Source organism: Colletes gigas, unplaced genomic scaffold, assembly GCF_013123115.1.
Source record: "Colletes gigas isolate AHSC1104 unplaced genomic scaffold, ASM1312311v1 Colletes_gigas_Sc00016, whole genome shotgun sequence".
Taxonomy (NCBI): domain Eukaryota; kingdom Metazoa; phylum Arthropoda; class Insecta; order Hymenoptera; family Colletidae; genus Colletes; species Colletes gigas.
In genome coordinates, this window is record NW_025106645.1 from 2,320,803 (window position 1) to 2,346,217 (window position 25,415).

Here is a 25,415-nt window from a genome sequence, read left to right on the forward strand (position 1 = left end):
TAGTTAAGGGATAAATCTTGAAGAAAGAGAGAGAAAGCAAATATGAACAGTAAGATAGAAGATAGTTCGAAGAAAATGTTAATGAAGGAAAAAAGTATTTTAAATTGACGCGTCACGTTAAATTGTAAAACGGATGGATAGGATTAAAATAGAACGAAACAAAGCAAATAGAACTTATATAACAAAAATAAACATAAACTCGATTTTTATTAGTTTGAATAATCGAAGGAGAAAGTCTTTCGAACCGGTAACACATCTGGATTAATGGCGTTTTGCTCCATTTTTGGCCTGACTCGTTCCCATATCGAATTGCTAATTATATCGAAACCGAAATGCAGTCAAATTTTCAATCAGCAGACTAACAAAACAGGGAGGCATATTTTACTATATTTACTATATTTTTCTATATTTACAAAAATGTCGAAGAATAAATTCTATGATTTTAACCAAAATTAGTGTTAATTTGTTTGAAATAGTCTCCTTTGCAGACCCTACTTTGTAAAGCTCTTGACCCAAATGAAACAAAGACACGACTTTTTAATTTGAAATTAACAAGCTATTCTCGTAATCGACGTTTGTCAAATCATCGTGTTTCGTCGAAGTTTTCGAACAAAAGGCGACCCGTTATCCCGTTTCACATTTTCTGCAAAATTCTGGGCACGATCTCCGTTCAACGAAGTACGCGACTTTCGACCAGCGGATACGTGAGGATCGTCGCGGGCGCACTGCCCGCGTTAATAGAGAATTACTTAACAGCTGAAAGTTTCACGTGTCATTGATATTCCTCTCGGATACGCGCGTTCCCTCCACGGGACCACGTGTCCTCTGATTTTTCCTCGACCGATTTCTAGTTCGACAGTATCGAAGGACCCTCTAACGAAGCCGGGCCCACCGCGAAATTAATCCTAACGAGTCGTTAACAGTTCGTTTAATGACTGTGCTCGCGTGGAAACTTCGATATCAATTCGAAGAGGTTCGACTTCTCAAAGGATCATTTTAATCGAGAATCATTTAAATCAAACACGATGACAAAGATATAGAATATACAAAGAGATAGAAGAAGTTATTTACGAACAACGAACAGAAATTTTAGATCGATTCGTAAATTAACCTCCGCGTAAGTTACGTTCGTAAATTTGTGTATAATATAGAATCCATTAACTTTTTTAAATCCATAAAAAAGCTACAGGCAAAAGCTGGTTTGCGAGAGAACGGAACATTTTCTGTCATTGTTCCGAAAATAAAATCTGCCTAACTCCGTGGAATCGAATAATGCTCGGCACAAGTAGAAACAGCGAGCGATGGACAGACGCGTCCGACGTTCCTCAAACTTTTTACTTGAAAACGTTCACCGCATATCATTCTGAATATTTAAGCCTGAGTTGCTCTGACAGTGAACGCAACATTTGCTTATTTACTCTTTCTGTCTCTACTTAGTTAAATGTTGCAACTGCATCCCTCCTTTTGATCCTTGTCAAAGCATACGCGGACTTGTTCGAGTGATTTTTAAATATCTATCGCTATAAATAAGTTAGAGTCTCGCAGAATTACTATTATATGTGTCTGGAGTGCGGTAAAAGTGGTTTACAATCATCGATTTGCATGTTGTTAGTCATTTGGAACTTCGAATTTCTAATAATTCAATCTCATGTTTTTCATCTTTCTACATTACGTATTTTAAAACAGTCGATTTTAATAATAGAATGCTGTGTTTTAATTCAATATTAATTTAAAAGTTTGTAGTGAACATTGTGCAACACGTATGACTGCAGAGTTGATTGCACCTCGTCAGATATATTAACAAATTCATCTGCAGAACTTATAAACGAAATATTCGTGTTCATTATATTCACCCCTGTAAACCGCTTGGATTTATTATAATAACTAGACTGCGGATGTTTATGCATTTATGGGAAATTTTAATTCTCTAGAAACTACAGTATGCATTTAATAATCAAAAAAAATATAAGAAATATTTAAGGAAGATAGGGAGTATTATTCCATTTCATTAAGGGTCATTTAATTTCATTAAAGAATTCTCAAAAACTACAGAATGCACTTAATAATCATAAAAAATATAAGAAATACTGAAAGTAAGATACGGATTATTATATTTAGGGGTCGAGACAACCTTCTACAAAGTTCCCATTTCATTAAAGAATTTCCATAAAGGCCCACAGTCTAATAATAACTGTCTTTAAAGCGTAACAATGTTTACTATCGCGAGAAGCTTTTAGAGCCTTATGTTGTTTGTAAAAGGAACGTATTTATAGTGAAAAGTATTATTAGATTGCGAGTCTATTCACGACTCTTTATTGACTTTAGTGACACAACCTCATGAATGAACGTATTAATAACACTTTTCTTTACGTAACGTTACAGGTGATCGATAGAGACAATTAATTATAGAAATACAAAATGGGGATCGAGAGCGTTTTAACGAGTGGTCTGACTTCTGCATCGAGCGGACTTTCATGGTTTTTCCCGGTTCTTGCAGCAGCGCTCGTCTACTTCCAATATGAAGTCATGGACAGCGAAGCGCCACCGATTAATATACCATCCGAAGTTCTCCTGCCATCCTACGATTTCATCGTGATAGGAGCAGGTTCTGCAGGTAAAATTAAATATAACATCACAATACCAAATAAAATATTCAATTGCTTCGAAAGTTCCTGGTCACCTATGATGTTTCATACTTTGAGATACCCGGAGGAACCATTTGAGATACGTGTGTCTTTCCACTTTCAACTGTTTGTTTTCTAGTTCAGATTTTTACGAAAATCCTCTTACCCAAATGTTCCTGTTCCGCCAGGAAACAGGCTCCTTCCGCTTCCTGTAAAATTTCGCGTTTCACGGACGACGGGTTTTATTTATAAACCAGTTTGCACAGATCGGATACTAACCTCTGCTCTTATGAATTTTGATCAAGCTCGTCGCGATATTCCAGTTCTATTTTCTCGTTTGAGAAATCTCTGTTGAGGTCAGCGTCCCCATGATAATATTTTTACTATTTAAATTTGCATTATACTGGATCTCATACGAGTTCTTTAAACTGACAGATAAATAACGATTACTAATTTATTCATCAAATAAAATTCACGTAAACGTCTAACAATTTTTAAAAAATACCAGAGATACTTGCGTATTCTTCTGCTTGTAAACTGTCAATAAAGTTTATTTTATGTGCTTTAATTTTGTTTCCCCTAATCATATTATCTGGCAATGACCACAGTTTGATATTGGCAGAAGTGAAATGATTGCTAAACAACGTCCATTAAACTTTTTTCCCCCTTACACGATTAACACTTTTCTTTTTCAAGTATCTCCTCGCTAATTTTCAAATTTCTAGAGAAGCATTGTGTATATTAATCTAAACCAGCTGCTGTCCCCCTGTAATGTATGGTGTTTTTTTTTATGGACAAGTGGGTACAGACACATATCCTAATTGTATTGTGTATCTATGCGCGTTGCTAATAATCCTGCAGAAGATTACACAGCATTCAATAAAAAAAACCCTGTTTTCAACATTGTACGAAGTGCGTTATTCTAATTTTACGTGTGTTTACGAAACTCGTGTGCACGTTCGCTGCAGGGGCCGTTGTAGCGAGCCGCCTCTCCGAGATCGAAAACTGGAACGTGCTTCTTCTGGAAGCTGGAGGCGACGAAACCGAAATCTCGGACGTGCCTCTGCTCGCTGGTTATTTGCAACTCAGCAAGCTAGACTGGCAATACAAAACGGAACCGGAAGGAGGCTCCTGCCTAGGTAAATATTTCGTCCTAAATGTCATCTAATCTTTCCCAATAATCAAATCAACCGTACCACAAATAAGATAAGCGTCGTCTTCGCTTTGGCGCCATCTTTGAATTCAATGCTAGCCTTAAAATTGCCCGTTTCTGGAGCTCTGTCGAAGCTGGAGGTCTGCCAGAACTTCTTGTTCCACAGAGTTACTTGGAATTTTTTGTAAGTTTGCTATTACGCGTCTACCTCTGCATAAGATATTAGCAATTTTAATGTACTTAACTTTTTGCTACATTCCTTCTTACTCGATACTACGCAAGTTAAGTTTATATTAAACTTGTGGGATGAAGACTTCCTACGAGATCTAATGTCTCCTATGTGGAATTACAAACTAACTAGTGAAACTACGTCTTATCGTTTTGTCCCTAGCTGTAACTCAAGTTCATAGTTTGGTACTGGGACTTTGCAAGGTATTATAAACGGCCATATAGGAAATGCAGGCCGTTATTAACACTTTACCGACCGGTAGCAATTTCCACTGCTCACTCGACTGCAGATACATAGCTGATTACCGGCTCTGTTTGACCCTAGGCTATCGCGTGAAAATGAAATTACAGAAACTTTATTATTATTTAACGGAATGAAAGCTGTACATACGCGTTGTTTGCATTCTGAAACATTAAAATCCTTCAATTCGTTCAGAAGTTATGATTTTTTAAATATACACATCAAATTTCGGGGAAACATTTCTGGTCAGACATTATATTTTCAGTAAGGAATTTTTTTTCTCAAAAGTGCGTAGGATTTCGAGGGTATGTGTATTCACCAAAAATGATTGTAATTGGTACCTGCAGCCAAAAATAATTTTTTTAAAACGATATGAAATTTTTCAATTTCGTCGATTTTTCAGGGGAATCGGAATTTCAGGGTCAGACATTGTATTTTCGGTAAAGAATTTTTTTCTCGAAAATGGTTAAGATTTCGAGGGTATTTCTATTTACAAAAAATGATTGTAATTAACCTCTGTAACCAAAAATAATTTTTCCAAATTAATTTGAAATTTTTTAATTTGCCCGAAAAATTTCAGTACGCCCTGTTGATTTGTCTTAAAAATTTGTTTGACGCTCTTTGGAAATGTTTTAATACACCACTGCTGTCTGCCCATCAATACTAATTCAGTGACTATTGTTTTTACTGATCGCCATCCGTAACAAGAGAACACTAAACTAATCATCTCCAAATTTTCAACTTGGTATGGCAGTCAGATTGGGCCACTAAAGTCTATATGACGTGTAAGATCTACTCGTATACCTCGTCTGTGCTATCAGAAGTCTAATCGACTTCTAGCCAATCGAACACTCTAAGCCTTCAGTTTTGAGTCACCCAGAAGGTGTATTCGGTCCAAAGGCTTAATTAAAAGCTCAAAACTTCTTCCTCCCTAATCTCAAATGTCTCCTGCCTGTTCCTCAGCAATGGAACACGGTCGCTGCAACTGGCCACGCGGCAAGGTGATCGGCGGCAGCAGCGTCCTGAACTACATGCTCTACCTGCGTGGCAACAAGCGCGACTACGATATCTGGGAGCAGCAAGGCAACCCAGGATGGGGCTCCAGAGACGTTCTCTACTACTTCAAGAAGTCCGAGGACAATCAGAATCCCTACCTAACGCGTACACCGTATCACTCGACAGGCGGATACCTGACGATCCAGGAGGCGCCTTGGCACACTCCGTTAGCTGCAGCGTTCGTCCAAGCTGGCCAGGAGATGGGCTACGAGAATCGCGACATAAACGGCGAACAGCACACGGGTTTCATGATCGCCCAGGGCACGATCAGACGTGGGAGTCGATGCTCCACGGCGAAGGCCTTCTTACGACCGGCCAGGCTTCGCAAGAACCTGCACATCGCCATGCACTCCCACGTCACCAAGATCCTCGTGGACCCCAAGTCCAAGAGAACCTACGGGGTGGAGTTCGTCAGGGACGAGAAGGTGTTTCGTATCCGCGCCAGGAAAGAGGTGATCGTGTCTGGAGGTGCAGTGAACTCCCCCCAACTGTTGATGCTGTCCGGAATAGGACCCAGGGAGCACCTGATGCAACACGGGATCCCCGTGATCCAGGACCTCCGTGTGGGTCAGAATCTCCAGGACCACGTGGGTCTGGGCGGGCTGACGTTCATGGTGAACCAACAGATCTCCATGGTGGAGAAGAGGCTGCACAGCGTCCAGGCGGTGATGCAGTACGCCATCTTGGGTGACGGTCCTCTGACCGTCCTGGGCGGCGTCGAGGGCCTAGCCTTCGTCAACACAAAATACGTAAACGCTTCCGACGATTTTCCTGATATCGAGCTACACTTCATATCCGGATCGACGAACTCAGACGGTGGTAGACACATCAGGAAGGTCCATGGGCTCACCAAGCAGTTCTACGATTCTGTTTATGGACCCATCAACGACAAGGACGTGTGGAGCGTGATACCCATGCTTCTCAGGCCTAAAAGTAAAGGGGAGATCAAGCTGCGCAGCAAGAATCCGTTCGATCATCCGATGATCCATCCGAATTACTTCAAGGAGCCGGAGGACGTCGCCACTCTGGTCGAAGGAGTGAAGATCGGGGTTGCTCTGAGCAGAACAGCAGCGTTCAGACGCTTTGGAAGTGAGCTGAATTCGAAGAAGTTCCCTGGTTGCAAGCACATGCCGATGTACAGTGATCTTTATTGGGAATGCATGATCAGACACTATTCTGCGACGATCTATCATCCCGTAGGCACCTGCAAGATGGGACCTTATTGGGATCCAGAGGCTGTCGTGGATCCTCAGCTTCGTGTTTACGGGGTCAGTGGCCTTCGCGTTATTGACGCTTCCATAATGCCCAATCTAGTTAGCGGGAATACTAATGCACCGGCCATTATGATCGGTGAGAAAGGTTCTGATATGATAAAGGAGTTCTGGTTGAAAAGAAGAGGTCGGGGCTGAACGCGTCTCTGTGGCGAATTCGGCGATAATTCGAAGAAGATTCAGATTTGAAGATCAGACACCTGAGAAACGGCGATTCTAGGTGGAAGAAAGTTAAATTCTCTTGGACTCTGAAGGATTGAAATCTTTGTGAAAGTTGAAGTTGTTGATTCGAGGAAGAAACTTTGGTACACGATTATCGTGGCAGTTCGACGATGGTACTGTGTTCACAGTCGATTGGGTACCATTTGAACGATGCAATTGCGCGTGGTTAATTGTTTCGGTGGTAAGATACTGCTAACAGCTTGTGTACAAAGGACAGATAATAGTCAAAACTAGAACAGTGTAATGAGCTCAGTTTGACTATAATTGTAACTGCAGTGAAAGGTATTACAAGATTGCCACTTTTGGTATTCTTTCGTAAAGAAACATTTTTACGAAACGTACGATTGTTGTAATAAACACGTACGCAGGTTGGAATGTTGTAACAAGAACAACTCGCTTATTTAATGTATTTTTAGCCTCGTTTTTCTCCGAGTACACATTTTCATCTGCGGGGCAGATAAAATAAAATAATATTCGATGTAACGTGTAAAAACGAGTGTAAAACGATATTTAATTTAATAGAGTATTAAATTTATTTAAAATAAGCATCTCTATCTTCTATTGCCTCCTTTAGATTAAATTGGAATACAATGGCTGACATTTTGCTTCTGAAATACGAGGCTTCTTTCAGACCTACCCTTTTTAGGAAAATTACAGGAAACTCTGATAATCTCTTTGATTTATTCAAATGTAAGAATTTCTGCTAAAGGATATAAATGAACGTAAAGTTTATGTAATTTAATATTTAATTCATGAACGAGCAAGTTTGATTAATGGTACTCTAATGACGACACCTACCCTACTTATGATAAGTTATTAATGAGCAAAAACCTACGTCATTAAATACGTTGACCATGAAACATGTGTCATCCTAAAAAAATGTATATATATATATATAATGCAATAAATTACACTTGTATAATAGAAAAAGGAGCAACAATACGGTATCGCCATTTGCGTAAACATATCGAATAAGCGTGTACGAGTTTTAATGCAGAAATTATGTGGATCGAACTCAGTTAAAGCGCTACCGGAAAGAAATTATCAAACTGTTTTCCTTTTATATAGAACAGCATATTATTCGAGTTTCGTCTGAGTTGGAAGCCTTACGAAACGCACTATCGAGATACTATCAGTTATTATTAATTCAAAAACAACGCACCGTAACAAATATAGATTATAGACGAGTAACTAAAGCAGATATTTTGCAACATTCCGCGCTGCATATCCTTGGCAAACGGAATAATACTTTATATCGTAACGGATTTATGATTTCCCTGCTTCGCTGGACTTTCTACTAAAGACCCTGAACGTTATCCTAAATAATTACTTCAGAAACGAACCAACGCTCGAAGTTGAAACGTCTTAAATAGGTGAGTACCAACAATCAACCTGTTTGATCCATTAATTTTTTTTACACAAATCGTCATTTTATCGCGTCACCACTATTTTGTTTTATGCTTCGTTTGGAAAACATGACTCGAGCCTTTCCACCGTTTCAGAAACGATGGATTTCTTTCGGGGATTCTCGGTGCTCCAGCCACCGTTGATATTCAGACCAGAAGTGACTTTTCTGCTCCTTCTAAGAATACTCATCAACGTGCACAGGCCCGACATCGTCGACATTGAGAACAGAGTGAAACCAATACGTCCAGTGTATATTCATAGCAATTATGATTTTGTTATAATCGGGGGTGGTGCGGCTGGTTCGGTGCTCGCCAATCGTTTGTCGGAGAATGGTACGTGGACGGTGCTCGTTTTGGAGGCTGGTCCAGACGAACCACTAGAAACTGATGTGCCCACCATGTATTCGATTCTACAGTTATCATCGGTGGATTGGCAATTTAAAACGGAACCTACGAACGACTACTGCCTGGCTTCGCCTAATCAACAATGCGAGTGGCCACGAGGAAAGGTATTGTACTTGATATGAAAGGAATTGATATATTATATTAAATTTTTTATTTTTTTATTTCCTTTATATTGTTTATTTATTTTAAGTATATTAATTGAACTAAATCGTAAACCATTTGATTTAATTGAAGGAGAATCCGAATTAATTTCAGGATTTAATACTGAGTATTTTAGAAGACAATTTACAATAATTTTTATGGTTATTAATCCCTATACATGTACTATTTAATTAGAATTTATCAGATGCGTATTGTTTAATTTTGTTTGAATTTTTATTATTTTTATTAATCAGCAATGTGAGTGGCCACGAGGAAAGGTACTTGATATATTATTAACCCCTATACATGTACTATTTAATTAGAATTTATCAGACGCATATTGTTTAATTTTGTTTGAATTTTTATTAATTTTATTAACCAACAATGCGACTGGCCACGAGGAAAGCTACTTCACATGAAAGGAATTTATATATTATTAACCTCTATACATGTATTATTTAATTAGAATTTATCAGATGCGTATTATTTAATTTTGTTTGAATTTTTATTCAGCCATGCTTGCAAAATTATATTTTGCCAATATTTTGGGGAACGTGTGGATTTTAATATATTAGACTTAAAAACGAGTGTAATCTCTCGTTCTGAATTCCTTGTATGAATATATGTATAGATATTATACGATAAAACGTAAATATAAATAAAGGTGAGAAACAATATAGGGTTCAAGAGGGTAAAGTTTTGTGAATCGAACCGTTTGTTTGACGTGCATCAAGAGATTCAACGCGTCAAAATAAGGTAAAAATTAGGAACGACGATAATGTATGTTTGAGACTTGTTTACTTTTCGAGATAGGTATAAGAAAAGCGTTGTTATTAAGAAGAAATTCCGAGAAAGTTTCGGTTATAAAAAACAGGCTTTAAATAAAGCCCTGATTACGCATCGATTACCAGAACAGGACAAATATTTTCTCGATGCGCGCGTGTAAATAAAAATTTGCATTCTTCAAAGTAAATAGCCTTTTTTCCTCTTTTATTTCTTCGTAAAGAATTAAAAGTGTTATTGCACTAGACTTTTAGTACTATTCATCTAATCTTTTCGTAAATAGTAGTTAAGAAGAAAAAATTTCAATATCAAAAAAAAAGTTGTTCTTCAAAATGTTATAGTTTTTAAAATTTTCCATACTTTTTGTTTAAAATAAATTCAACACCAGTGGAAATTTTTGTACACTTATGTATATTTTAATCGTCGGATTGGATTAAAAGACTTAACTACTATATAATAAAAGATAATAAAAAATAGACAAAAAAAATATTTTCGTATAGTTTATGCCCTTAAAAGTCTGCTAGAATAGAACTTTTAATTTTTTACGAAAAAAATAAACTTAAAATTTTTGAACTCTATTACACGAGAATCGCACCCCCCAACAAAATGCAAATTAATTGAATAATTTCCACGGTACTTTTCTAGGCCCTAGGGGGGAGTACAGTGATGAATGGATTAATTTATATACGCGGAAACAAGGAGGATTACAACCACTGGGAGAGATTGGGCAATCCAGGATGGGGTTACAATGACGTGTTACCCTATTTCAAGAAATCGGAAGATATGAGGATCCCGGAATTGCAAAATTCCCCGTACCACCACACCGGTGGATACCTAAGCGTGGAATACTTCAAGTATCGTTCACCTATAACCGACTACTTGGTGCAAGCAGGCGTCGACTTGGGTTACAATGTCGTGGATCCGAACGGACCATCTCAAACCGGATTCGTGTATTCGCAGGCCACGATGAGGAACGGTCTGCGTTGCAGCGCTGCAAAGGCTTTCCTTCGATCGGCTTCAAAAAGGCCAAATCTCCACGTTAGCATTTATTCATACGTGGAGAAGATTTTAATGCACACAGGCGAGTACACGATCAACTATTATCATTAGAATTTTAATCCATTAATTCTTTAACGCGTCCACTGCCACATGGGATCTCCCAAATTGCCCACGAAAACGAAACTTTGTTTTTAGACATTTGTAAACTACCCATAATTTGGCATAGAATTTATTTTAACGCGTTGACTGACACACTAAATCATTCAAATTGTCCACGAAAACGAAACTTTGTTTTTAGACAATTAGATACTATCCACGATATAGCATAGAATTTATTTTCTACCGTTTCATTCGTTGGTTCAGGAAATTTGGATATTTATCAGAGTTTCATAAAGTATAACTTCTGATAGAGTATATGGAAAGCGACTGCAATGTGAACTTGAACCCATTTCACCTGTTCTGCAATTCATTCTACTGTGGCGTCACCTCCTGTGCTCGCCACCAGAGGGCTACGCTCTTGCCTCTCTCGCAAGTGCTCGACTGACTGTCCTGGCCCCTAAGGCAGGGCCTCTCCTTTCCTTTCCTACCTTCGTGCTATCTCACTTACAATTCCTCCATTTAGCAAAGCGCGCCACACTATAATTTATCCTACTTATTCCCAGGTTAAAGAACTGAATGTATGGTATCTACGCACCGAATGAAATGTTTCTGAAATCTGAAATCTACTTTTATTCTCTATTTTCAGAGGGAGATGTGAAGACTGCCTACGGAGTGCAATTCCTCGTAGGTGGACAACGGATTGAAGTGAGAGCCAATCGCGAGGTTATTCTATCCGCTGGCGCGTTGCAATCGCCCCAATTGTTGATGCTGTCTGGAATCGGTCCTAAGGATCATCTGACAGAGATGGGGATCCCCGTGGTGCACAATTTGCCAGGCGTGGGTCAGAATCTTCAAGATCACGCGGGGGCGGCCGGTATAACTTTCGTAGTGGATCCACCGGCGAATTACAGGGGCTCAGAACCGTTCACGTTCGACGTATCGAAGACTGTTACACCGCGTACGATCACGGAATTCGCCACGAATCGTACTGGACCTCTGTACTCTTTGTCGTTAACCGGATCTATGGCTTTCGTCAACACAAAGTATGTATTTAATGCAACGAACATCGTATGATCACCGCCAGAGGGCTACGCTCTGGTCTTTCTCACAAGTGCTCGACTCATTCGTATATATACACTCCTCGATCAGTCTGTCCCGGTGTCTGAGGCAATAGACCATTTCTTTCCTCGTGCTATCTCGCTTACTTCTTCCTACAATTACAATAAATAATATAAATACCAGGTGATCAAACGTCGAAACGATTTTGTATTTCAATTTACAATTCTATGTGGAAAACCCGTTACATCTCAACAGTAAAATGTATTCAATTGGAAATGTATTCAAACAGACAGAGGAAAAATAGGTTCTTCATTAATTGAGCATATTCGTTGAAGATTCTTATCAACGCATGGAATAAATTCTTTCAGATACGCTAACGCGTCGGCGGATTATCCTGATATACAGTTCTTAATGAGCTCTACAGCCGACCATTGGGACCGTACTCCCATCATAAACACGCAAGTATACACGATCGTCCCGCTTCTTTTGAGGCCTCTAAGCAGAGGATACGTCAAGCTGCGTTCGCCATATCACATCCATCCGGTCATCGTCGCCAATTACTTCAAGGAACCATACGATCTCGAAGTCCTGGTAAAATAACTCTAATTAAAATACTCGAAAAGTTTCAGGATAAATTCCATTAACGCGAATCACAAAGCCCCATTATTCCCGTACACCGAAAAAAGCTAAGTAGAATGAAAATATCCCAAAGCCAAGAATGTACAATTCCATAAATTCCGAAATTCGGAGTTCTGATATCGCTAAATCGAATCGATAAATTCTTGAATGAGTCTTTAGAGTATTTTAACAATTATGAACGTTTAATTGACACAGATAGAAGGGGCCAAGATCGCTAACCAAATGGTGCAGACACCAACGATGAAGAAATTGAACGCTCGTCTGCTGTGCGATCCAAGATGCTCGCGGTACGCGTGTGAATCGGATGATTATTGGCGATGTATCGCTCGGCAGTATACAATGACGATTTATCATCCATCAGGGACGTGCAAAATGGGACCAGCTAACGACCCCATGGCTGTGGTCGATCCCAAACTGAGGGTTTACGGAATCAATAAGCTACGAGTGATCGACACTTCGATCATGCCGACAGTCGTTTCTGGCAACACGAATGCACCGACGATCATGATCGCCGAAAAGGCTGCTGACATCATTCAGGAAGATTGGAGAATAAATAGTTAGGGTTTTGCTGTTTTCTGAAATCGTGCAAACATGTTACGTGTTATTAACTGCAATAACAAAGACAGTAACGATAATGAAGATAAGAACGATGGTAATAAGGGAGTCACCGTCAACATTTATACAGAGAAAAACAACGATTATTGAAGTGTCAAAATTGTTTAAATGTCGTGGGAATAGTAATGTTAACGATTTATTTTTATTTAGACTATTGGAGGCATTGGAAATCCAGGGTTTTATTATAATAAGGCAATGTTATGCAAAATTTATGAGCTTTGCGCGATAAATACCGATTGTCTAACGATATATAAATTTTCCGTATATTAAAAACGTATTAAACTTTAATGCTTTGCAATCGGTTACGTACGCTCGGATAAATGCACGCTAGTTTTAAGGACGAAATGTTAATGCAAGCGAATTCTCATGACGTTTTGTATAAAAATGAAATATTATAGGTTTACGCGCACCTCTTTCCCGAGTATACATGATATTGAAAATGCAAATACGCATAATATGATGAGTTGTTATGAGACGTTTTATTAACGCAATTAATCTTCTATAATTTGCACGTATGAACTGGCGGTATTCTTCTTATCGGGCAATCTGTGTTGTTGCAATTGACTTGTACTGGTACGAAATACGACGATTGAAATAATTTAAAGATATAAAAAAAAATAAAGATGGTTCTGTCGTAGAGGTGAATATGAAACTCGAATAACAATTATCGAACTGTCCATTAGAACCAATAATTTTTAATGAACGTCTCACAAAAGGATAAATAAAAACTATTTTATTTAATATACAAACATATGAATTTAGTCGTAATAAAACTTATGTATACAATTTTATTTTCTAATCGAATAAAATCTTCCCACGTATGAGAAAAAGTATACTCCCTCCCCTCCATCAGCGACCCCTTCTTGTACTCTTTTGTCACATTAATGGTTAAGGTATTAACAACAAAGCAATAAATGTAAAAAAAAAGACGAAAATTTAAGGAACTAAAAGTTGGACCAAACGGAAAACAAGAATCTGACAGCGGAGGCTAAGAAAACACAAGGCAAATCCGTCGAAAGGCTAAATTCAACACAAGAGAGTGAGAAAACAAAAATCTGACAGAAGGGATTATACTTGAACTGCAGCGACCGAGGAAACGGAAAGTAAATCTGACGGAAGCGACGGATCGTAACGAAAAATAAAAAGATATTTATATATAAAAAAAATAGTAATTATAATTTAATAACGTAAAAACAATATCACTAGTTCGACTAAATTTTAAATAAGCATATAGTCGAAGTTTCTACCAAGATCAATAAAGAACCTACGTTGTGTCTTCAATGAAGTTAAATAATTTATGACTCAATTAATCTAGAAGCTAATCCTAACTTTCAGGCATAATTCAGATACGAAATTACCTTTCGTTCCTTCTAATAACAGCAGATTTAGAAATGACAAATACATTCTAAATAAGAAACCATATTTATGAAATTACACATGTATTTTTCCAGGTCGAAGTTTTCTTCTTTATAATATTATTACCCACAACAGGAAGCTTTCTCATACAAATAGAGTTTTACAGAAAGCATTTTCTAATTCTCTATTAAGAATGGACCTTTGGGAATAGCGAACCATCGCAAAATATAGACTCATAATACGCGATGAATCATCCATAGAACATGATTAATTATATTTATAACTATAATGCGATAAATTATATTTGCATAATAGGGTAGAAACGGTTCCACGTGCAGCCACAATAGGGGTTTGCCATTTGCGTAAATACTTCGATAAGTATATCAACGATTCTTTGTAGAAGTTTTGCGAAATTTTTTTTTTATATCGAACAACATATGTTCGAATTTTAGATGAGTTTTAGGAGTCTCGTAGAATGCAGTGCGCGGAGGTTTCGGTTATCATTAATCCTAAACTTGCTCTCCAATTTTAATAGTTTAATAATTTCTCTGCTTCGTTAAACCTTTCACAGAATTTCTAAACGATCGTCGAAATTGTTACTTTGGAAATAGATCACCGTTCGAAGAAGAAGAGATCGAAGAATACAAAATGCGTGAGTTTTCGATTTCTGTACTAACAAATATATAAAAAAATAGAGCCGGGAAAATGTTGGCATAACTTTTAAGTTATTTAAAAAGTTTCATTTTATTATCTGTGATAAATATTTTTAACAATAGCAATGACAAAATGTAAAAATATAATTAAATAATTTTCTAAATGATTAGATGTTCCTGATACTAGTGACGCGTTTAACTAAAAAATTTACAAATTTGTATTTGCGTGATTGGTTAACAGATAATTCACTACTATAGTTTTCGGCGTTATAAATTGCAACAATGCGTTCTAATGTTAAATCTCAATATTATGACGTTAAAATTTATGTTTGTGTTTATCCGTAACGAATAAAAATTTATTGGGGCAAATACGCCATATCTCATTTTTTGTATAAATTACGTTTACTGCAGTACTTTCCTTCCTCATAGGACGCAAAGTAAATACATTAAATCGCGAAGCTTATCAAGGAATAATCATACAAAAATCATTGTTATCTCAATCGCGTACTCCCACTCTTCGCTTTTGTTCTTATTTAAGAATGCAGCGCAGACCTGTGCATAGTAAATAATAACATTTTCTTGGGCAGACGGTGTGCATTCTTAATTTTCAATGTAAGTACAGACTCGAAAGTTCTTTAGAAATTATATATTATATCGATCAATTTCATTTCGAACTTCCTGTAATATTACTTTATAATTGTTTATAGAAAGTTTTTTACTTTAACGATTTTCACATACTTTTTTTCCAAGTACGAAAGGAAAATAAAAATATAAGACCTCGGAATTTATCATGTAATATCCATATTAAATTGTAAGTTATGTTTTTGGTATCTTTACTCAATTTTCCATTGTTATTTAAAGATCGCGTACTGCTTTAGTAACACTTTAGTGGACAGACGAATTGTAATTTTAAACGTAAGTAATTGAAGTTGTTCCTTACGAAATTTAGGATTCATTGAATTTGTCAAATTTGTTAGAATATGTAAAGTGTCTACTTTCCTGGAATATTTCTTTATAAATTTGTCTCGAACAGGAAATCAGTAAGAAATGTGGTAGACTATCTGATAAGAGAAATAGTTTGCACTTTGACGATTCATCCACAATCTGACTGAAACGGGAGTCTAAATTCTAGGTCTAAAAGGGTTAAAAAGGTGTTTTCGGAGGTAAAAATTGTAGACACGATGCTCTATTTCGATTCGTTTCTGTGACAACACAATTGTTACCGAAATCTCACTAACGCGTGTAACGTTTGCTTTATTAAAACACCGATTACGTTACAAAATGTTGATCATTGTTGTGTCTTTGGGGGTCGTAAATCACGAACAGTTTGCCCTGGTACTTGCATTGCACGATAATGGATGCACAGAAGCTTATTATAACGCTCTTATTATGTGTTTGATAAAATGTTGTTTCACTTTTCGAGATCAACACGAGAATTCTTGTCGATTTTCCAACGGTTTTCAGAATTTCTTCCACGCTTTCGTACACTCGCCACGACGTAATTCTCAAATATTAGCATAATTCCAATTTCTATGGAAGCAGCTTTCAATTTCAGCCATTATTATCGTTACTTCATTAACTTGTCAACTTTGACATTCGTAATTGCTTAAATGTATCGTTCAACGAGCAAGTGTATATATGAGTCAACGAATTAAATGAAAATATTCCCCACTCGTTAAGCGATGTAATTTGTCTAAGATAACATCACGAATCGTACGAAAGAAAATATACAGGAGTTAGGAACTTCGAATTGAAATAAAATGAAAACTACGGAAGATAATCTGGTGCTTGTTCTATTTTGATATATAAAAGATGAAATCGTTAACTGGTAATGGTCACATACTTCCTTCATTTTGATACAAATAAAGATCGATACACCATTCATAATTTTTTAGAGTATAAGGGTCGATTGGGGATTAGCATTTAAAATTCGACAATTTTGCTCATTTGCAATGCCAATCTATCCTAAAGTGAGCTCGATTTCTTTGGAAATATTGGGAATCAGAGCTCCATTAGCACTGTAGGTTTCAATTCTCGAGTCAATTGTGTCTTCTCAAGACGAAAGCCTAAATCTTAACACTTTAATGGCCGCACGTATCACGCGAAGACCTTTGTTGGTCACCACTGATATTGTAGACCAAAGTGAGATACATGAAGCTAGGAATATTATTATAAGGAATTATAAATGTAACCTCAAGAAACGTAATAAGTTGAATGTATGATGAAATGGTGGCTGATACAGTAAATCACGCACACGTGACAGTGGCCAAAGTCTGTTAGCTCGCAAAATCACGTATACGTGACAGCGGCCGTCAAAGTGTTAAGTCTGAGGAATGCCTGAATGATTTTCAACAGTTTCTCCCTACAGTACCAGTATTTTCTGAGCACTAAATTTTTCCACTAAACGATGCAATCGTGAGCTCCACAATGGTTTGCAAACCGAATACAAATGTCAGGTGCAAGTGTATAACATAGAGATCCTATATTAGTCGTAAAATTTAGATGAAAAATAACGATCGAAAGAGTTTTCTAGCGTTTCCAGGTGATGGTGAGCTATAATTCGCGACTTTTTCTGTCGACAGCGACGCGCGAGGAGCTGGAAACGATGTCGTCCATTACGAGACTCGGCGACAAGCTGTCGGTGGCTATGACCACCGCGGCGGAAGTGGTTTTCGTGGTAGCCCTGAGCATGTACATCACCCTGTACAGACCCGACATCGCCGACATCGACCACAGAGTGAAGCCTGTGATACCATCGAACATTAACAACAGCTACGATTTTGTCATAATCGGTGCTGGTTCCGCTGGCGCGGTGATGGCCCATCGTTTGTCGGAAGTTGGTTGCTGGTCGGTGCTTCTGTTGGAAGCTGGACCGGACGAGCCAGAAATATCGGACGTACCTGCCGTGTACCCGACTCTGCAAGGCTCGGTTTGGGACTGGCAATTTAAGACAGAACCTTCCGACAAATATTGCCAGGAGAGAGACAACCAACAGTGCGCATGGCCACGTGGAAAGGTACGATAGGATTTTAATTAAAGGTATTAAAAGTATAATTGCGATCCACGAAGCAATAGTATGAAACGCAATTTTGTTGTATTTGATCCTTAAGGGGGTCTTCCACTGTAAAACGCGTTTTTTTTTTTTTATGTTCTCTTTCGTATTTTTTGTATAAAGAGAAAACCAACAGTGCGCATGGCCACGTGGAAAGATACGATAGGCTTTTAATTAAAGGTATTAAAAGTATAATTGTGATCCACGAAGCAATAATATGAAACGCAATTTTGTTATATTTAAACATTAAGAGGGACTTCTGCTGTAAAAGAAGTTTTTTTTATGTTCTTGATACTTTTTTTATACAGGGTGTTCGGCCACCCCTGGGAAAAATTTTAATGGGGGATTCCAGAGGCAAAAATAAGACGAGAATCAAGAATACCAATTTGTTGATGGAGGCTTCGTTAAAAAGTTATTAACAATTAAATTCAAAAATTTCAAATCGTTCTGGAAAAATTATTTTCAGTTGCGGGGATCAATTATAATCATTTTTGGTGAATAGACATACCTCCAAAATCCTATCCACTTTCGAGAAAAAAAATCGGGTAGGTGCTGAAATTTTTCGGTGAAAAAAAAATATTTACAATCATACTAAAAAAATTATATTTAGTTACACGGATCAATTACAATCATTTTTGGTCATTACACATACCCCCGAAATTCTACGCACTTTCGAGAAAAAAATTCGGGTAGATTTTTTCGACAAAATTACAAAATCTAAAATAGTTCTAAAAAAATTACTTTTAGTTGCGGGGGTTAATTACAATCATTTTTGGTGAATAGACATACCCCCGAAATCCTACCCACTTTCTAGTAAAAAATTCGAGAAGGTGTGAAATTTTTCGACGGAAAAAAAAAATTGCAAATCGTTCTGGAAAAATTATTTTTGTTTGGGGGGGTCAATTACAATCATTTTTGGTGAATAGACATACCTACGAAATCCTGCGCATTTTCGAGAAAAAAATTCAATGAGGGCGGAACTTTAAACGTTAATAATTTTTTGACAAAGCCTCCATCAACAAATTGGTATTCTTGATTTTCGTCTTATTTTGGCCTCTAGAATCCCACTTTTCCTACAAAACATCAATCATAAATGGCCCAATAGTAAGGGTTGATTTCACAAGATTTTCATCGAAATTTTCCAGGCTCTCGGTGGAAGTAGTACGATAAACGGGATGCTGTACATTCGTGGCAACAAGGAAGATTACGACAACTGGGAGAGATTGGGAAATCCTGGATGGGGTTACAAGCGTGTATTGCCCTACTTCAAAAAGTCCGAAGATATGAGGATCAAGGAATACGAATCGTCGGAGTACCACGGAACCGGTGGATACCTGAGCGTAGAATTCTTCAGATATCGTTCCCCTATAACTACTTTGTGGATGAAAGCAGGTCAAGAGATGGGTTACGAAATCTTGGATGTGAACGGGCCCAGGCAAACCGGATTTACGTTCTCGCACGGCACTGTGAGGGATGGTTTGCGTTGCAGCACCGCGAAGGGTTTCCTTCGATCGGCCAGGGACAGAAAGAATCTGGACATCAGCACACACACTTTCGTGGAAAAGATTTTGGTGCGCAAAGGCGAGTACACGGCGTAACAAAAACGCTAATTGTTTCGTTAAAAAAGATTTTTTCCCTCTAAGTTGTCATCTGTTGCATGTAGGGGTGTGCGAGATCTCGATCGGGATGGAATCCTGAGAATTTCGAAATACCGAAAGCATCTGTGATTCCCGACATTTTAAGTTTCTCCATACTTCCAACAATTACCAGAATCCGAAAGCTATTGTGTTCTCGAAGATTACATATCTTATTAATCGTGAATGTTTATGTTAGTAATATTGTAGAAAATAATTGCAAATTTCGATAATTCTGGCAATGCAGAATTTTAATATCGATAGATATTTCTGAATGGATAGTCAATCACACAATTGTGTTCCGAGAATACCAGATATTATTCTATATCCCGTATGTGGTGGGGAATCTCGAACATTTTTGGGGTCCCGTATATTCTTGGAAATCCTAGATCTTCGCAGGATCACGTGTACTCTCGGGATCCCGCACATACTCGAGAATCCCGAATATTTTCGAGAATCCCGAATATTTTACGGAAATCCCGAATATTTTCGAGAATCCCGAACACCCCTAAATGTATGCACTATCGTCCATATGTCACGAGACATTTTGATCGTACGTCTTGATAAATGCAAATTACACATACAATTTTTAAAAAAAGGCGACTTTATTTTAAGTGACTGCTTTAGTATAAATTTTTCGAGAAATCAAGTGTTTAAAATCGAAAAAGGACACGTGAACAATATTGCAGAGAGCTTAGAATGGTATTAGTGAAAAAAATACAAAAATATAATTGTCGATAGAATTCTACCATTAATTTGAAGGATCGTTTTCAAACTGATACACTCATAAAACGAACATTTTGAATTAGTTAATGTTTGTCTATAATGAAATGAACAAATATGCGTTAGTTTCATTGTACTATTTACATCGCTTCACAGTGTTAATATGTTTTTATTCCACGTTCGAGTACCTGGTGACTTATGGGGGTGTTGCTGACTAAATTGTAATTATTTCGGTCTTTTTTGTGATTTTTTCTTTTAATGAGAGGTAGGTTGTCTTGTGCTGAGATTTTGCAGATATATTTAATTCATTTTATAAATACGTCCAGTATTTTTTGATGATAAAATATTTTCAAAAATACTGTGTTGTAGAAAAATTTCTATGTTATTAAATAGTTTCAATGTTTCACTTGCACTCTCCATCCATAAGGGGGTATTACTATCTAAACTGTAACTATTTCGGCTTTTTTTGTGATTGTTTTTAATGGTAGGTAGGTTGTTTTGTACTGAGATTTTGCAGATAGATTTATTCATTTTATAAATATGTACAGCACCTTTTGATGAAAAAATATTTACAAAAATACTGTACATATTTATAAAATGAATAAATATATCTGCAAAATCTCAGTACAAAACAACTTACATACCAATAAAAAAAATCATAAAAAAGGCCGAAAAAATTACAGTCTAGACAGCAACACCCTTATGAATGGGAGTGTAAGTGAGACATAAATATATTAATAGTGAGATATAAATATATCTGCAAAATTTCAGTACAAAACAACTTACCTACCAATAAAAAACAAAATCATAAAAAAGGCCGTACAAATTAGTCTAGACAGCAACACCCTTATGAATGGGAGTGTAAGTGAGACATAAATATATTAATAGTGAGATATAAATATATCTGCAAAATCTCAGTACAAAACAACTTACATACCAATAAAAAAAAATCATAAAAAAGGCCGAAAAAATTACAGTCTAGACAGCAACACCCTTATGAATGGGAGTGTAAGTGAGACATAAATATATTAATAGTGAGATATAAATATATCTGCAAAATCTTAGTACAAAACAACTTACCTACCAATAAAAAACAAAATCATAAAAAAGGCCGAAAAAATTACAGTTTAGACTGCAACACGCTTATGAATGGGAGTGTAAGTGAGACATATATATATTAATAGTGAGATATAAATATATCTGCAAAATCTCAGTACAAAATAACCTACCTATCATAAAAAGGCCGAAAAAATTACAGTCTAGACAACAATACCCTTATGGATGGGGTGTAAGTGAGACATTGAAACTATTTAATAACACAGAAATTTTTCTACAGCGTATAGAATAGTACAAGGAATTACTGTATCTTCTTATATTGGTTTTTCGTTTCGCAGAAGGAGGTGTGAAGACTGCGTATGGCGTACAATTTACCGTAGGGGGTGAACGCCACGAGGTGAAAGCCACTCGCGAGGTTATTCTATCTGCTGGCGCGTTGCAATCGCCGCAAATGTTGATGGTGTCAGGAATCGGTCCCAAGAAACATTTGGAGGAAATGGGGATCCCGGTGGTGCACGATTCCCCTGGCGTGGGTCAGAATCTTCAGGATCACGGGGCTATCGGCGGTGTAGATTACTACGTGGATAAACCGGAAGACTACAAAGGCTCGGAACCTTTCACATACCTTTTCCCGGAAATTCTCACTATTAAGACTATTATGGAATTCGCGAAAAATCACAGCGGACCCATGTACACAGAACCCTTGGGCGAGGGTATGGCTTTCATCCCTACCAAGTGAGTACTATCTTTAAAAATATTTTTTCTAGTATTTAGTAACTTTTTCACGAATGTAAACTACCGTGAATGTTGGAGAATCTCGATTAATTCAGAGGGAAAAGGAGCAACGTATGTACTATGTGTCTGCGAGAAGTTGACTGGTGAAAGGACCGCTAGATCCCCACTCTAGTTTAGAGTTTCGCGCTATTGGTCGTACCTAGAAAGTGGGGATGGGCGGAGCAAGCAAATCCTCCCTGTCAACTTTTCGCGAATGCACAGTAGCAACGACCGAATAAGCGAAGTAATTTTCACAGAATAACTAATATATAACCTGAATAAGAATTGGACACTCCAAAATTTTCCATTTCCACTTATTATCAAGGGAATCTATCCTAATATGCGAACACTGCAACACAACAATTACAACGGACCACCTAATTCTTGATTTGCTAAAATACAATACTCTTTGACGTAAACACAAGCTGGAATCTCAACGTAAAGAAAACCTCACCAACAAAAAGCTACGCAATCTATTGGGATTCATCACAGAAGCAAAATTAATTTAAAAAACTACTAAAAAAAAGAAGAAAAAAGAATCATTCTTAACCCTTTGCACTCCTTTGGCGCCGTCATGGTGATAATGCAATAGCTCAATTCAAGTTTCATTTATGATAACAGAAATTGAATTTAGGAAACATATGAATAAAATTTAAATTACAGGTATTTATACACTTTTGTAGAGAAAAGAATAATTTTTTATTTTTAGGAATCAAATCACAAAATTACAATTGACATTGCTAGTTGTTCATACTGATAAAGACTTTCAAAGTGCAAAGGGTTAATACTGTTCATGTTGAAAACTCGTGAAAAGATTTAAGTTCAAGTAAATATTTTACAGAATTTTATTAAACTATTCGTTTCTTCAAGTATCACCAAAATCGAAGGGAACAATTTTCGAATGTTGATCAAGCATACCACCAACTATTTATCAATCTTTATCAATATGATCTAAAACACATTGATAAATATTGAAAATTATTGCCTTCGATTTTGGTGATATTTGAAGGGACGAATAGTTTAATAAACTTGATAAAATATTTACTTGAACTTGAATCTTTTCACAAGTTTTCAGATTGATAAATATAGATTCAAATTGTAATGCACAGGAGTATTAAGTTTCATTAAACGAATAGAAATTTAAACAAAAATTTTGTACTGACGTGGCAAATAAATCTTAAATTTCAGATACGCCAACGCGTCGGAAGATTTCCCTGATATACAGTTCATAATGACTTCTGCGGTGGACAATTCGAACGGTAATCCCAAGGTATACTCGGACGCGTTCACGACTATTCCACTCCTGCTGAGACCTCGAAGCACAGGGTACATCAAACTGCGTACACCGAACCCGAAAGACCACCCAGTCATCGTTCCCAATTATTTCAAGGAACAATACGATATGGACGTCTTGGTAAGAATTGATTATTTATTGAAAGAATCTAAGAATACACGATTTTTCGCAAAAAAATTCAATTGTAAAGTTTCGTAGCATTTTTTGATTACGGGATTTTGTTTTGAAATTGACAAAAGATTAACACACATTTTAATTAACAATCTGTCTATTGAACGTTCATAAGTATACTGCGGATTTTTATGCAAAGGGGAGCTTTGTAGAGGGTCGTTTCAACCCCTAAATATAATAATTCGTACTTTACTTTAAGTATTTCTTATATTTTTGCATATTAACACATTATCGATGGGAAACGAGTATTCTCGTTTTACAAGTGAAAATATTATTCACATAAAACTCCTGAAAATTTCAATGAAAATACATTATATTAAAATATTATAACATTATATAAATATTATATATTAAAATCACCTATCGTATAGGAAAGTTTTAATAAAAATGCCCCGTCGTTAATGCGTTAAGTGCATTTTGTAGTGTTTTGAGAATTAAAAGTTTCCCATAAATGCATAAACATCCGAAGTCTACTCGAAAGCATCGACTATTTCACTTTTTCCTATTAGTATAGAAAAAGCAAGGTTTCCAAAGAGTTTTAAAAGATTCGTTCAAGGAATACAAAACACAAAAATATTTTAATTCAATTTTCTAATTAATAAAGATCGACGGAGCGAGGGTCGCCCACGAGTTGACCAAGACCCCAACGATGAGGAAATTGAACGCCAGACCGAGATGCGATATAAAATGCTCCCAATACGGATGCTTGTCGGATAAATATTGGGAATGTTTGGCTAGATCTTACACGATGACGATTTATCATCAATGCGGGACGTGCAAAATGGGACCCAAGAAAGACCACATGGCTGTCGTCGATGCTAGATTGAGGCTTCACGGTGTTGCTAAACTAAGAGTGGTCGACGCTTCCGTTATGCCAAAAATCACTTCCGGGAACACGAACGCGCCAACGATCATGATCGCTGAAAAGGCTTCCGACATGATCAAAGAAGATTGGAAAAGGCTATAAAAGATCGAAGTCTCTCTGGTTCTCGAAAGTATTCGAACGAGTTACGTTCTGTTAACCTCTTCCCGGTGCCATTTATTTAGCTGGATGAAATGACCCAAACGATAGGCGTCAACGCGCGGTAAACAGACCAGACTGATGCTAACACTGTTTTAACAGAGATTATAAGAATCGTGACCGACTCTTGCGGCGTACCGATAGGAACTAAAACTCAATCACGATCGTGATCTACTGTCCGGTAGCCTGGCTCGTGATGTTTACGTTTGGGACGACTTTCCGTTCGCGAGTCTGACTTGTGACATTCGTGTTTGGGTCAAAACCTTCGTCACGAGGCAGACTCGTTAAAGTACGGGAGGGGGTTAACTGAAATAACGAAAACGTTTACGATAACGAAGAATCATAACAACGACGGTGTCAACGATAACCTCAAGAATTCTGATCAATGTCAAAACTTTTTACACGAGAAATAACAATGCCTATGATTTTTTGTTATTCGAGCTGTTGGAGTTTGTCGCGAGTATATAGAACTTTATTGTAATGAAGTAATACGATGAAAAATTTGTAAGCTTTGTGTGGTAAATGACCATTGTGTAAGGGGATGTAAAGTTTCATGGTAATAAAAATGAATTAATTGAATGATATATATAGTTAGTACGTACGTCCCGGAACAAAGTCAGATTATTGTTATACTATTTTTAAGGGACAAGTGTCGACGACTGAACTGGACCCTCGTACTTCGTTTTTGATAATTGTATTTTTACGACTCTTTGTACTCAGCAATTATTTTTTTAAGATAT

At 37.1% G+C, this 25,415-nt stretch overlaps 4 protein-coding genes across 5 annotated transcripts in view; 3 read left to right on the top strand and 1 right to left on the bottom strand.

Annotated features, from left to right (window-relative positions):
- The window catches only part of LOC122400222 (flotillin-2), a 168,353-nt gene that overhangs the window by 18,801 nt on the left and 124,137 nt on the right, over positions 1-25,415 (bottom strand). The window lies entirely within an intron of this gene.
- LOC122400210 (glucose dehydrogenase [FAD, quinone]) lies at positions 2,419-6,711 on the top strand. Its single transcript, XM_043401551.1, has 3 exons — positions 2,419-2,614; positions 3,593-3,763; positions 5,210-6,711. Exons 1-3 carry the CDS (start codon positions 2,419-2,421, stop codon positions 6,709-6,711), a joined length of 1,869 nt encoding a protein of 622 aa, XP_043257486.1.
- LOC122400208 (glucose dehydrogenase [FAD, quinone]-like) lies at positions 7,833-13,750 on the top strand. Its single transcript, XM_043401548.1, has 6 exons — positions 7,833-8,168; positions 8,298-8,710; positions 10,176-10,611; positions 11,275-11,671; positions 12,056-12,278; positions 12,522-13,750. Exons 2-6 carry the CDS (start codon positions 8,303-8,305, stop codon positions 12,885-12,887), a joined length of 1,830 nt encoding a protein of 609 aa, XP_043257483.1. The 5' UTR covers positions 7,833-8,168; positions 8,298-8,302; the 3' UTR covers positions 12,888-13,750.
- Positions 14,731-25,259, top strand: LOC122400206 (glucose dehydrogenase [FAD, quinone]-like). Its single transcript, XM_043401545.1, has 6 exons — positions 14,731-14,949; positions 17,533-17,966; positions 19,148-19,583; positions 21,754-22,150; positions 23,378-23,603; positions 24,259-25,259. Exons 1-6 carry the CDS (start codon positions 14,946-14,948, stop codon positions 24,619-24,621), a joined length of 1,860 nt encoding a protein of 619 aa, XP_043257480.1. The 5' UTR covers positions 14,731-14,945; the 3' UTR covers positions 24,622-25,259.

What these genes read in the sequence shown, in the direction of transcription:
- LOC122400210 (XM_043401551.1), top strand. Translation starts at nt 2,419, where the DNA reads ATGGGGATCGAGAGCGTTTTAACGAGTGGTCTGACTTCTGCATCGAGC. An exon ending in GATAGGAGCAGGTTCTGCAG is followed by an intron (nt 2,615 to 3,592) that starts GTAAAATTAAAT and finishes CGTTCGCTGCAG; the next exon opens with GGGCCGTTGTAGCGAGCCGC. An exon ending in GGAAGGAGGCTCCTGCCTAG is followed by an intron (nt 3,764 to 5,209) that starts GTAAATATTTCG and finishes CCTGTTCCTCAG; the next exon opens with CAATGGAACACGGTCGCTGC.
- LOC122400208 (XM_043401548.1), top strand. Translation starts at nt 8,303, where the DNA reads ATGGATTTCTTTCGGGGATTCTCGGTGCTCCAGCCACCGTTGATATTC. An exon ending in ATGGCTTTCGTCAACACAAA is followed by an intron (nt 11,672 to 12,055) that starts GTATGTATTTAA and finishes AAATTCTTTCAG; the next exon opens with ATACGCTAACGCGTCGGCGG. An exon ending in CATACGATCTCGAAGTCCTG is followed by an intron (nt 12,279 to 12,521) that starts GTAAAATAACTC and finishes TAATTGACACAG; the next exon opens with ATAGAAGGGGCCAAGATCGC.
- LOC122400206 (XM_043401545.1), top strand. An exon ending in AAAGATTTTGGTGCGCAAAG is followed by an intron (nt 19,584 to 21,753) that starts GCGAGTACACGG and finishes TTCGTTTCGCAG; the next exon opens with AAGGAGGTGTGAAGACTGCG. An exon ending in ATGGCTTTCATCCCTACCAA is followed by an intron (nt 22,151 to 23,377) that starts GTGAGTACTATC and finishes CTTAAATTTCAG; the next exon opens with ATACGCCAACGCGTCGGAAG.